Source organism: Odocoileus virginianus, chromosome 20 (assembly GCF_023699985.2).
Source record: "Odocoileus virginianus isolate 20LAN1187 ecotype Illinois chromosome 20, Ovbor_1.2, whole genome shotgun sequence".
NCBI lineage: Eukaryota > Metazoa > Chordata > Mammalia > Artiodactyla > Cervidae > Odocoileus > Odocoileus virginianus.
The window spans coordinates 8,652,645-8,666,789 of NC_069693.1; the positions used below are offsets into that span (position 1 = coordinate 8,652,645).

General features: G+C 46.0%; 1 protein-coding gene across 2 annotated transcripts in view; it reads left to right on the top strand.

The window, feature by feature from the left end:
• The window catches only part of OPA3 (outer mitochondrial membrane lipid metabolism regulator OPA3), a 73,611-nt gene that overhangs the window by 21,977 nt on the left and 37,489 nt on the right, over positions 1-14,145 (top strand). Inside the window, exon 2 of one of the 2 annotated variants that reach the window (XM_020898134.2) lies at positions 10,253-13,975. The exons of the other annotated variant lie outside the window; for it this stretch is intronic. Within the exon in view, the coding sequence (XP_020753793.1) occupies positions 10,253-10,671 (419 nt within the window). The 3' untranslated portion in view covers positions 10,672-13,975. Of the gene's footprint in view, positions 1-10,252; positions 13,976-14,145 lie in introns of those variants that run through there. 2 annotated transcript variants of the gene reach the window in all.

The following is a 14,145-nucleotide window of genomic DNA, read 5'->3' on the forward strand; positions in this document are numbered from 1 at the left end:
CCACATTGATTTTGCAACTTATGATCATAGATCTGCAGTTTACAACCCCTGCTTGGAAGGCTGTCATACCCACAACCCACCTCACATTCACCGCCCTTCAGAAGATCCTGGCCTTCACACCTCCGGTCGCTATACTCACCCCGGGTTCTTGGCTCAGGGAGGGCAACCTGTTAAGAGAATGGCCACAGCAGGAGGCAGAGGAGAGAAGAGTGAGGACTGACCGGGTCCAGGGGGTCCCCAGCGAGGCAGTTACTGGAGAAGGTGATGTGTCAGGTCCTCCTGCTAGAGTGGACCCTTGGCCCCATGACGCTGGCTGCTGGTGGGGCCCGCCACCCTCTGGGGTTCTCCTGGCTGGAGCACACTGACTGCAGCAGCAAAGCCCCCCGAGAAAGATCCGAAGTCTCCTCAGATACTTCCTGATTAACTTCCCAAGAACCTGCCTTGCCCAGGAAGGTGATTCAAGTGATCTTATCACATGGCCATAAAGCTTTAGGTCATCAAATGGTGTCATGCACCACTCACGTGCCTCTGGCCCTAACAGTCACCTCCTGGTGAGTCCCAGTGGTCCCACAGATCAGCCCCTCAGGAGTGGCTGGTGTTCAGGGTGCACCCCTGGAGCTGAATGCGGGACACGTCCCTGGCTAGCAGTTGAAAGAAGCTCCCTGCTAAATGGTCCCAGCCTGTGGGGGTTAGCATGCATTCCTCTGGACTCCAAATCTTTTGATAAACCCATACATACTTCCTTTCTTGGAGAAGAAGGTGATAAATTCCTAGAATCAGAACTGTGAGTCAGTGTTTTCGTTTTCTTCCAATAAATACCCAGGAGTGGGATTGCTGGGTCATATGGTAGTTCTATTTTTAATGTTTTGAGGAACCTTCACACTGTTCTCCATAGTGGCTGCACCAACTTAACTATCCCCCCAGTGATGTCCATGAGTTCCCTCTTCTCCACGTCCTCACCATTGTTTGTTATTTCCTGTCTTTTTTATAATAGCCATTCTCATAGGTATGATAACTCATTGTGGTTTTGATTTGCAGTTCTCTGATGATTAGTGAGTATAATAGCTCGTTGTGGTTTTGATTTGTAGTTCTCTGATGATTAGTGACATTGAACATCTTTTCATGTACCTGCAAGCCATCAGTATATCCCCTTTGAAAAAATGTCTGTTCAGATCCTCTGCCAGTTGAATTGTTTGGTTTTTCTGTTGTTGAATTAAATGAGTTCTGTATATATTTTGGATATTAACCCTTTATCAGATATATGATTTGCAGATATTTTCTCCCATCCTATAAGTTACCTTTTCTTTTTGTTTATGGTTTTTCTTTACTGTGCAGAAGCTTTTTTAGTTTGACTTGTTTATTTTTGCTTTTGGTGTCAAATCCAAAAAATCCACCTGTTTCTTCTAGGAACTTGATGGTTTCAGGTCTTACAGTCAGGTATTTAATCCATTTTGAGTTAATTTTTGTATGTGGTGTAAGATGTGTGCATGCTAAGTCGCTTCAGTTGTGTCCAACTCTTTGTGACCCTATGGACCATAGCCTACCAGGCTCCTCTGTCCATGGAATTCTCTAGGCAAGAATACTGGAATGGTTTGCCATTTCTTTCTTCAAAGGATCGTCCCAACCTAGGGGTCAAACCTGCGTCTCTTATGTCTACTGCATTGGCGGACAGGTTCTTAACCACTGGTGCCGCCTGGGATAGTGGTACAATTTCATTCTTTTACATATGGTTGTACTAGTTTTCTCAGTGTCTTTTATTCAAGATAAATATATTATTGAAGATAATATTTATTCATGATTCAATCTTGGAAGATTGTATGTTTCTAGGCATTTATTCATTTCTTTTAGGTTGTCCAATTTGTTGGCATATAATTGTCTGTAGTACTCTCTCTTGATCCTTTGTATTTCTGTAGAATCAGTAATAACTTCTTCATTTCTGATTTCATTTGATTTCTGTCTCTTTGTTGGTCAGTCTAGCTAAAGATTTATCAATTTTGTTTATATTTTCAAAGAACTGGCTCTTGACCTTTTATATTGTCTTTTTAGTTTCTATTTCATTTATTTCTGCTCTGATATTTGTTATCTCCTTCCTTCTATTACCTTTATGCTTCACTCGTCCTTCTTCTAGTTCCTTGAGGTATAAAATTAGGTTGTATATTTGATATTTTTCTTGTTTCTTGAGGTAGGTGTTTATCACAATGAACTTCTCTCTTAGAACTGCTTTTGCTGAATCCCATGAGTTTCAGTATGGTATATTTCATTTTCATTCATTTCAAAGTATTTTTTATTTCTCCATTGACCCATTGTTTGTGCAATACATGTTAAATCTCCACATATTTGTGAATTTTCCAGTTTTCTTGTAATTGATTTCTAGCTTCATACCAGTATGGTCAGAAAAGATACTTGACATGATTTCAGTCTTCTTGTTAAGGCTTGTTTTGCGGCCTAACACATGATCTGTAATTGGAGAATATTCCATGTACACGTGAGACTTGAGAAGAATGTGTTTTCTGTGACTTTTGGATTGAATATTTGGCTTAGACAAGTCTTTTAAATGTGTTTTCAAAATTACATTACGGAACATGAGTACTTAAAGAGTCAAGTACATCTATGAAGAAAACTCAACCGTCTTCTTTTCCACCTCAGTTCCTGTTCCCCAGTTTAACTATTTTATCTGTTTTATTGTATTTACCACTGCATTTTCTTTTTTTTTCCCAATTATTTTTATTAATTGGAGGTTAATTACTTTACAATACTGTAGTGGTTTTTGCCATACATTGACATGAATCAGCCATGGATTTACATGTGTTCCCCATCCTGAACCCCCCTCCCACCTCCCTCCCCATCCCATCCCTCTGGGTCATCCCAGTGCACCAGCCCTGAGCACTTGTCTCATGCATCCAACCTGGACTGGCGATCTGTTTCAAACTTGATAACATACATGTTTCGATGATGTTCTCTCAGATCATCCCACCCTTGCCTTCTCCCATAGAGTCCAAAAGTCTGTTCTATACATCTGTGTCTCTTTTTCTGTCTTGCATATAGGGTTATCGTTACCATCTTTCTAAATTCCATATATATGCATTAGTATACTGTACCACTGCATTTTCAAAAATTATTTTCCCTCTTAGAACTGCTTTTGCTGATTCCCATGAGTTTTGATATGTTGTATTTTCATTCATCTCAAAGTATTTTTTTAAATTTCTCTTTCAATTTCTTTATTGGTCGATTTGTTGTGCAATATATGTTGCTTAATTTCCTTTAAAATTTAAAAATAGAACTATATACAACCCAGCAATTCCACTCTTAGGCATATATCTGGAAAAAACAGAAACACTAATTTGAAAAGATACATGCACCCAGTGTACATAGCAGCACTTTACAATAGTCAAGACATAGGAACAACCCAAGTGCCCATCAACAGACGACTGTGATTTTGCTGGGAAGAAGGGGGACCTCAGTCCTTGTCTTCTTTGAAGGAAGAATTTAGCAAAGAGACTAAAACTGTGAAACAAAAATAAAGCATTTATTAGAAACAAATATGTGTGGAAGAAAACACAGGGGAGCTCAGAGTGAGCCATGTGTCAGTAGGAGAGATGTAGGTCGCTTGTATCCGGGCAGTCTTTGGGCTGCCTCTGGCACCATCTTGTCCGTGTCTGTCTCTGGTGACTCGGGGTCCTCCCCAATGTGTGTGTGCATCGCTCAGCCAAGATCAGTTCCAACGTGAAGGTGTCTGGGAGGTTGGCAGGACAAATTATGGGCTGGTGTCTCCTCCCTCCCTTTTTGTCTCCCCTCACTGGGGACCTTTTCTGCAGTGTGTCAGGCAGGGAAATCCCCTCAGCCACAAGAATTAGAAGAATGTGGTTGCTTTGGCTTTTACCCGGTCAAGGCCCAGTAGTCCTGATGGTACCTTATATCTCCAAGTATCAGCCAGGAGACTGGTTGGAGCTGTTCAACCTGGGGCCCCATCTATCTCCTGCCTCAGTTGGATTAAAAGGATGTGAGATATATATCTAATATGTGTGTGTGTGTGTGTGTATGTATACATACATACATACATATATAGAGAGGTGTGTTTGTGTATATAATGGAATGTTACTTGGCCATAAAAAGTAAATAGTGCCATTTGCAGCATCATGGATGAACCTAGGGAGTATTATGCTTAGTGAAATAAGTTAGACAGAAAGAAAGGAAAATACTGTTTGATATCACCTATATGTGGAATCTAAAAAATAATACAAATGAATGTATATGTAGAACATAAGCAGACACACAGATACAGAAGACAAACTTGTGGTTACCAAAGAGGAAAGGGAGGTGGGAAGGGACCAATAAGGGGCATGAGATTAACAGATACAAACTACATATAAAGTAGATAAGCAGCAAGGATTCACTGTATAGCACAGGGAATTATACACATTATCTTGTAATAATCTGTAATAGAGTATAATCTGCGAAAAGACTATCACCATGCTGCACACCTGAAACTCTTGTTCACAGTACGTAATATATTCACAATATTGTAAATCAGCATACCTCTCAGTTCAGAAGGAGAAGTGAAGGTAGCAGTGTGCCACCATGGTGTGATGTCAAAAATTCCAGCAGAGTGACTAAGGGCAGATGAGCAGGTTGGGCCAATCCTGCCTTTTTCTTGGCTAAAGCTATCTGTGAAATTCTCTCCTCCTGGGAAGGGCAGCATTCTTGACTCCTGAGAGATAAGATAAACATCAAGCTCTATTTAAGATATAAACTTCAAAACAGACAAGAATGTTTGGACAAAACTTGGATGCTTATAGTGACATTAAATACAGTAAATTTGAGGACACCTGAAGGAAAGATGAGCTTCATCCACTCATTAAACATTGCCTGAGTGCCTTCTCAGTGCCAGGTGCTGGACTGGGCATTTCTGGGAACCTGCCCTTCAGCCTAGCCTCCAGGCAGTGACAAAGGAGTTCCTCATGAAGCAGGGAGAATTTGCCAGAGGCCTCAAGAAACTTGAAAACAGTGAAACCAGCATTTTTGGTGAAAGGTCAAACAAGCCTGAGTGAAACTGATTTCTGTATCCATTTTAGAAGCAAGGAGTTCTACATCCATATTTAAAGAAAAAAAAAATTCAACCTAGAATAAACAGTGTCATGATAAGGGAAGCCTGGGGAGCTTCGGGAGCCGAGAGGAGTGTTTGATGCAGCCTAGCTATCAGAGAGGTGTCTTTCTCTAGGAAGAAGAGACACTCCAGCTGAGACCTAAAAAACAAATTGGGCACAGTGGGAGAAGAGGAGTGGGGGATGGTATCCCGGGCAGAGGTGAACTCAGGTGTGAGATGGAAGGGCGAGCAGAATGGGCCTGAGCCCAGCCCTTGCAGAGCTCGTGACCCAGTGGGGGAGACAGATCTGTCACCAGTGACACCCAGGATTGATCAGGGCTGGGATGTAGGAGCCCAAGGAGCTGAGGATGCCCAGAGGGGTCTTAGTCCTGAAGAAGGAGACACCTGAGACACATCTTGAAGAACAACTAGAAGTTAGCAGGCATTTCATAGAGAAAAATCAACAAAGTCAAAAGATGGTTCTTTGAAAAGGTTAATACTACTCAAGGGGAAAGACACAAATTTCCATTAAAAGGGATGAAAGATGAATTCAGATCCTAACTCTAGGATGACAAGAGTATATCATGATCAACTGTAGCCCCAAAATTTGGCAATGTAGAGGAAATAGACAGTTTCCTTGAAAAACACAATTAACAGTATTGACTCAAGAAAAAATAGAAACTCTGAATAGCCCTTTATCTGTTAGAGACATTGAATCTATAATTTAAAACCTTCCCCTTAAAGAAAATCGCAGGCCCAGGTGGCTTCAGTGATAAAATTCTTCCAAACATTTAAGAAAGAAACGAAGTCATTACCCAACTCTTCTAAATCCTAGAGAAAGTAGAACACTTCCTTATTCATTTTATGAGTCAAATGAGATACTGATGCCACAACCTAACAAGGTCATTATAAGAAAGAAAAATTTTAGGCCAAGATCCTTCTAAACATGGATTCAGATATCCTGAACAAAAATGTTAGCAAGTAGAATCCAGCACTGTATAAGAAAGATAATACATTATAACCTAGTGGTATTTATTCCAAGACTATGAGGCTGGTCTAGCGTTTGAAAAGCAGTCAGACCCGCGGGGGCCTCGTTTTGGACAGTCTCTTCTTTCCCCATCCTCTACTTGTCTGTCCTTGTTCCAGCGCTGTCTTGTCTTAGTTACTTCAGCTTTGTTAGTTAGTCTTGAAATCTGATTGTGTAAATCTTCAAACTTTGATCTTCTTTAAAATTTTCTATTCTTAGGACCTCCGCATTTCCTGTAAATTTTAGGGTCAGCTTGTCCTTAACAACAAAATACTTCATTAAGATGTGTGTTGAAAAAAAAAAAAAAGATGTGTGTTGGGATTATCTGGGTTATGCAATGCCCTGTGATTCAGCAGTTTCATTCCTGGGAAACCTTCCTACTGTAGGCTCCCTGAGTGTCCATCCGAGGGGTGTGGGTGAATGAACTGTTCAACAGTTCAACTGTCAACACAGTGGATGAACTGAATGCATGGCAGCACCATGAATCTCACATATTGTTGAAGAAAAGAAGTCAGAACAGAAAGAGTGATAAAGTGATCTATCACAAGGAAGACAGAATAGGATTAAGGGAACATATCATCTATCATAAGACGTCAGAATAGTCATTTTAGGAATACCGACTGGAAGAAGGCCATTTGGAGTGTGGGAATGTCCTAGATCTTGATCTAGGTGATGCTTACATATTACAAAATTATCCAGCTCTTGGGGGAGAATGGGTACATGTGTATGTATGGCTGAGTCCCTTCACTGTTCACCTGAAATTATCATAACATTGTTAATCAGCTATACCTCAATACAAAATAAAGATTTTTTAAAAAATTATCTAGCTCTGCAGTTAACATTTGTGTACTTTGTCTAAGTTATATTTCACTAAAAAGGGGAAAAAAAGAATGGATTGGGGGGCTCACTGGAGAGAAAGTTATTTACATAAATCAACTGTATCATCACTGTGTACCAGCCCCAGCCAAATGGAAAATGGAGTTTAAAATACCATGAATAATAATGGAAAAACTATTAGTACCTAGGAATAAATAAAATTAGAGAAGTGCAAGGCTGACAGAAAGAATGGGAGGCTACGTGGAGAGAGAGACCACACTCATGGATTGAAAGACTCAGTGTTGGGAAGATGTCACTGTCCTAAACATGATCTGTAGATTTGGGGATTCCAACCAAAGTCTAGGACAGTGGCTTTCAGCCTTTTACCCATGTTCCAGTTGCACACACAGTCACGTAGTCCCACGCAAAACAAGAATAAAAGTTTTGTGAAACAGCCCTTGCCCTGAGTACATAAGATTGGCTTGGATGTTTTATGTTCTTTTTTTGTTTGTTATATCGATGAGCTTGGTCTTTTGTTGTTGTTTTAGTTCCACATGTAAGTGAGATCATAGGGTATCTGTCTTTCTCTGACCAACTAGGGTGATGCCTGCAGGAAGGGGTACCCCTTCCAGGGCCCGAGAGGGTGCTCTTTTCTAACACCTGGAAATGCGTTGTCCGAGGAGACACACATATTGACAAAGCGAAAGACTTCATTGGGAAGGGGCACCTGGGTGGAGAGCAGAAGGGTAAGGGAACCCAGGAGGGCTTCTCTGCCACGTGGCTCACAGTCTCAGGTTTTACAGGGATGGGATTAGCTTCCAGGCTGCCTCTGACCAGTCATTCTGACTCAGGGTCCTTCCTGGTGGTTCGTGCATCACTTAGCCAAGATGGATTCCAGCGTGAGGGTTTCTGGGAGGTTGGCAGGATATATCATCTCCTCCCCCCTCCATTGGCTTCCCAGGTGGCGCTCGTGGTAAAGAACCCGCCTGCCAATGCAGGAGGCATAAGCAACTTGGATTCAGTCCCTGGAGGAGGGCACGGCAACTCCCTGTAGTATTCTTGCCTGGAGAATCCCATAGACAGAGGAGTCTGGCGGGCTACAGTCCATGGGGCCACAAAGGGTCAGACATGAATGAAATGACTTAGCACTCACCCTCCTCCTTGGGCTCCTCCTGAATTCTGGGTTAATTTTATAAGACATGCTGTGGGCGGGCATATCCTCCCTCCTTTGGTCCCTTCTGAATTCTCCAGGTTAGTATTTAGCAGCAGTACCTCATTCTTTATCAGGACCTCCTGTTGCAACACAGGTCATGCAAGTGGTTATCATCATACCTGACTAGGGTCAGTCACCAGTTCCCTAAAAATTACATTCTTGCTTATACTTCTAATGATAGTTTGTGCAACCACACTGACCTCATGACCCACTTATGAGATATGCAGTTTGAGAACTGTCATTCAAGAGAAAGTCAAGTCATCTTAGAAAATCATTGTCCACCTGAGAGCAAATTGCCACATGCTCCATGGAGTAAGAGGAGAGAAGCTGGCTGACCTTGATCCTGAGGACACATCAAGGCTTCCAGACCCCTCTGCCAGGCGGCTCTACCCTGACACAGCCCATCACAGGGACTCCTTTCTAGCGTAGTCACGTCACACCGAACAGTGTCTCCATGATTGTTGCCTTGTATGTGCCATTTATTTTCATTTTTCTGACTTGTCTGATGCACAGAGGGCAAGGGACTGTACTATGGCCCCTGAACAGCTAGTGTGTTAAACCTTGACCTTGAGAAAGAATGGTCTGGCCTAGGGAGATAGGGGGGGTGCGTAGTGGAGAGGGGAAGAGGGGCTGCTGGCTTCCTCCTTGGCCATGTTGGGAGCCAAGGGAGATGGTGAGAAGAGTGTAAATATAAGAATAAAATATATATAACAAATCACTTGTAGGAATGGGGAGCAGAGGGGCCAGGGAAAGATGAGGTGCTCATCTCTTACGGGGTGACTGGGGGACCAATAGGAAATACAGAAGATGTCATTTCTGTTGTGTTAGGAATACAACATTTTCAAACACCCGGAGCATCCTTTCTTTGAAGTATTACCGAAATCCACATACTTCTGTGATTTGGTGCCTGCCGTTGCCCGGTTTATAAGAAAAAAAAGAAGAGCAAGTTCTTTTACAGTCAAATTTTGTGTTGTCCCTTTTTGTCCTTGAAGTTATACTTACAGTTTCGTTCCCTGAAGAATTCTGTCTAATGAATGATGTATCAGCAACCAAAATATGTACAGAAATTCAAATTTGAGTCTGTTTAATTTCCTGTGTAAGGTTCTAAATGTTAAACTATTTTTTTCTGGTTTGAATTGCCTTTAAAATTATTGGTCCAAAAAATAAAAGTATTAGTCCACAATTAATTAAAACATTTTATGTGTTCTACATTTTCTGAATAATTATTAAACATTAAAAGTAAAATAAGAGGTAGGAAAATGAATCTCCAGATGAGCCAGAAAACAGGGCATCACCCCCAATAATCCCAAGTATCCTTGGATGAATGTTAACTGTCACATGAGTGAGTCAGGGTTCAGCATCCATTCTGCCTTGGTTTCTAAGACTCAAATGCTGAGAATCTTCCTTCACAAAGAAACAGCTAGGCAAGGAAGTTTTTTGTTCCAGCAGCATCAGTCAGCTCTGAGCTTCTTCTAGGATATGTGCCCAGAACCTCACCGTGAGGAGCTCCATCTTCAGGGTCGATGAAGATCTAGGCTGGGAGCCAGACTTGCAGAGGATTCGGCACCCTGTGCTCACAGTCGCTTAGCATCCATTCCCACATTTCAGCTGCCCTTTCTTTGGATCCAGGAGCCCCCCACCCCCACCCCCACGCCACTGCATTTGGGGAAGATCTGAAAAGAAAGGTTTCTGCCTTTCTTAAGTGGATGGGATGATGGTACCCAGGGAGGTGGCTTGAGAGACAAGCAGAAGGAGCTAAGCTTCCAGCAGTTGACCCTTTCTTTACAGCTCCTGGGACTTTGCGCCCTGGGAGCTCCTAGTAACCTTCTAGGAGCTTGGTCCCCAGTCTTAGAACCTCCCCTCTGGGGCACAGTTTCTCATTCCTGGCCCCTTGACAATCTTCTGGGAGATTTAAAGGATGCCCTCAGGGTCACCCCAAGAGGGGTGACTGGCGTTCCTCAGACCAGGCCAGGGGCAGGGTCTTCTTTAAAGCACCCCCCCTGGTGATTCTGGCTGCTGGGTCCCCAATTCTCCGACCTAGCAACCGAGGCGTGGAGGGTGGGGGTGGCAGGGGGCCCCAAGCGCACGACCTGACCCCTCTCTTCCCTCGCAGTGTACCACTGGGTGGAGATGCGGACCAAGATGCGCATCATGGGCTTCCGGGGCACGGTCATCAAGCCGCTGAATGAGGAGGCGGCCGCCGAGCTGGGCGCCGAGCTGCTGGGCGAGGCCACCATTTTCATCGTGGGCGGCAGCTGCCTGGTGCTGGAGTACTGGCGCCACCAGACGCAGCAGCGGCGCAAGGAGGAGGAGCAGCGCGCCGCCTGGGACGCCATGCGGGACGAGGTGGGCCACCTGGCGCTGGCGCTCGAGGCCCTGCAGGCGCAGGTGCAGGCAGCGCCGCCAAAGGGCGCCCTGGAGGAGCTGCAGGCGCAGATGCGAGAGGTGCGCGCCCAGCTGCACGCCGGGGACCCGCCGTCCACACCCGGGGCCGCATCCACGTCCCAGGCAGTGTCCTCACCCAAGAAGTAGGAGCTTGCTGAAGCCTGAACTTGGACGTGGCCTTGTGTGCCCTGATGTGGTCTTCTCCCTGAGTTACCCCTGCCTGTGCTGGCCCAGGGGAAACCACCAGGATGTGGATGGATGGAACTTGGCTTAGGTCACCCTCCTGCCGACCTGTGATACTTCCAACTGTGACCAGTGGACCCTCCAGCCTCTGACTCAGGTGGTGCAGTCCGCAGTGCTCAACTCTCCCACCCACTCAAAACTGCGCAGACCCAGGGCCCAGCCAGCAGGACAGCAGGCTCACTCCTTTGGCAGAAGACCTGGAACCGGACTTGAGCCAGATCAACCTGTCAGCCCCCATTTATGATGATCAGTGTTACGTTTCCCTGGGACGCTCATCCTTGACACCAGAATACCTCCTTCCCTTTGTCAGGTGGCGCCGACCATTGTGAGGAAATGTAGTGTCTTTCAATGCACTTCTGCCTCCCTCACCTTCCAAGGTGGGCTCTCTGGGCATCACTCCTCTCTTTGAGGGGAAAAAACGGGGGATCTTGGCTTATAGTTGATCTGGCAAATATTATATCTTTCCCCTTAACCTGATCCATGGTCTCTTCCCCTGAGACACTCAAATGGAATTTTCCAACAGAACCAACCGCCACCCCCTTCCTTCAGTCTAGGGCACAACCCACTGGAATGGCTGTGCAGGGCCTTCTAGCAGTGCTCTGCCACTCCCACTTCTGGTGGAAGATTCGGTCCTGCCAATGGCTGGTCTGGCCTGTCTTGCAGCCTGAGCCCTCTGCTTACCTGTCCTCAGAGTCCCGGGCCTTTCCTGCCTTCCCACCGTCTTCTGCAGTGGCGTCGCTCAGGGGACCGCCCGCCATGGATTAGATGACCGCATCCTCGTGTTCCATCAGATCTATAGATCTGTGTGCTCTTGCTCTCCTCTCATGGGGCTCTGGTCCAATAGCCCCTCTTCACGCAGTGTTACCCTCCTGCCTCCAATCCCCAAGTCCCACCTCCATCCCACTGGGCTTGGCTACCAGTTACCTTTGTTATTAGTTTCCAGGACTGCCATAACAAATTACCACAAACTCGGTGGCTTAAAGCAACAGGAGTTTAGGGACTTCCCTAGTGGTCCAGGGATTAAGCTTTGCCCTTGTAGTGCAGGGGGCACAGGTTCAGTCCCTGGTTGGGGACTGCACAGGCTCCCTCCCTCCACAGGCTCTAGGGGAGGATGCTTCTTGCCTCTTCAGCTTCTGTGGCCTCAGTCACCCCTGGGCTTGTGGCCACATGTCTCCAGCCTCTGCCTCCATCTTCCCATGGCCTTCTCTTCCTCCCTGTCTCTTTGTGAAGACTCCTGGCATTGGATTTAGGGCTCACCCTAAATCAAGGATGATTTCACATCAAGATCCTTGACTTAATTACATCAAAGACTCTTTGCAAATAAGGTCCCATAACTTCCTGGGTAAGACAGCCCAGGCGTACGTTGGGACTCCTGCCAACCCCGTGGGACATTTGGGGAAGCACGAGGGTGAGAGGAGCAGTTCGGGAACCATCCTTCACAACGTGGCTTCTCTTCCAGGACTCACCTCTGAAGCGGGAGGGGTCTGGGCCCCACCGGGCAGCATTCAGTCTTTCAGGCTGTTGCTGTTGTTTAGTTGCTAAGTCGTGTTCGACTCTTGCGACCCCATGGACCATAGCCCACCAGGCTCCTCTGTCCATGGGCTTTTCCAGGCAAGAACACTAGAGTGGATTGCCATTTCCTTCTCCCGGGGATCTTCCTGACCCAGGGATCAAACGTGTGTCTCCTGCATTGGCAGGCAGATTCTTTACTACCAAGCCACCTGGGAAGCCCCTTTCAGTCTGTAGATGTTGCTTACCTAAAGGAGCCCTGGAGTGAGGAAGTCAGCTGAAGGATGTTTGGGAATCATGAGCTGATCTCCAGAACAGGTACAAGGCTTATTAAAATTAGAAGAGAAGCAAGAAGAAAGATGAGAGGGAGGTGGACCACTCGGGGAGGAGGCAGAGATCTCCACACAATAGCGAAAGGACGGGGTGCAGTTCTCTATCAGAACAGCCCCCCCATTATACCCAGTATCTTCGCATTTGACGAATGAGGTGAGACCCATTCCACCTGTTTCCTAGCAGCTGCAGGTGGAGTGGGAGGGGCCAGCTTTCTCTCCCTTTCTCCCTCACCTCATTTCCCCAGGGGAGTGAAAACCATCTGGACACAAGACCTGCCCAGATAGAAAACCAAGAAGCTGGGGTTCTGAGACAGCATCTTAATTCCTTCTAGAAGAGCCTCCACTGAGGTAGAGGGAGCTGAGGAGGTGGGCCAGGCAGGGATCCTTTTAAAATGGGAAGTGACTTGAGTGGGTTAGATGATGAGGGGAAGAAGGCAAGAGACAGAGCTGGCTCGGCATGACGGAGTGGTTGATGGAGCCAGGTGAGCCGGCTCAGTACCTGTTTCCATGGTTACCTCTGGTGGGGGGGGGGTGGGGCCACCCTGGCACTGACACATCTCTGGAGCGGGGTTTCTGGAGGCCAGGGACTGTAACTGCCCTCCCCACATCACGTCAGTGTCAGTGACATCAATGTCAGTGACCTCTCTTGTCAGTTAGATGCGGTCATTATCAGAGTGGTGGTGGTGGTGGTTTAGTTGCTGAGTCATGTCCGACTCTTGCAACCCCCTGGACTGTGGCCTGCTAGGCTCCTCTGTTCATGGGATTCCCTAGGCAAGAATACTGGAGTGGCTTTCCATTTCCTTCTCCAGGGGATCTTCCTGACCCTGGAATAGAACCCTGGTGTCCTGCACTGCAGGCAGATTCTTTACCAACTGAGCTACAAGGGAAGCCTCTGGTGGAGTTAATTACTGAGTTCCAGTTAGGCGCGGGGCACTGTTCTAAGTGCTTCACATAGTCGGCATAACATTATTTTCTTTGTTTCCTTGATGAGGAAGCTGAGGCACAGAGAGGGAACGTCACCTACCCAGGGTCACACAGGAAGGGAAGAAGCAGAGGTGGGAAGAGAAGACGGGCAGTCTGGGTTGGAGCGCCTACCCCCTGTGCCACCCTGACCCTGATATAGTGCTGCTCTCACATCTCAGACTCTGAACTCAGCCCTGATGCATACTCATGCGTGGCGAGACTTTGTGGGGTGTAGCCGCTTCACCCACTGCGTGTGGGTGGGGTCAGCACATGTGAGGGGAAAGAATCGCCCCCAAAACGCACAAGACCAGAGGATGGCTCATCGCTCTGGTTTCCTGCTAGCTAAAATTTTGTATCTATTTGTGACTTGGGAAAAGGGGTTAGAATAAAATTTGTAATTCAAATTGGGTGTCTTCAAGTTGGTGTATTTTTTTCCCCACATTTAAAAATCCCTGTTAACTTTAGAAAAACTGTCCTTCGTATATTCTTTCATTCAAAGAACTGTCACCGAGGGAATTGCCTGGTGGTCCAGTGGTTCGGACTCTGCACGTCCACTGCATGGGGCAGGAGCTTG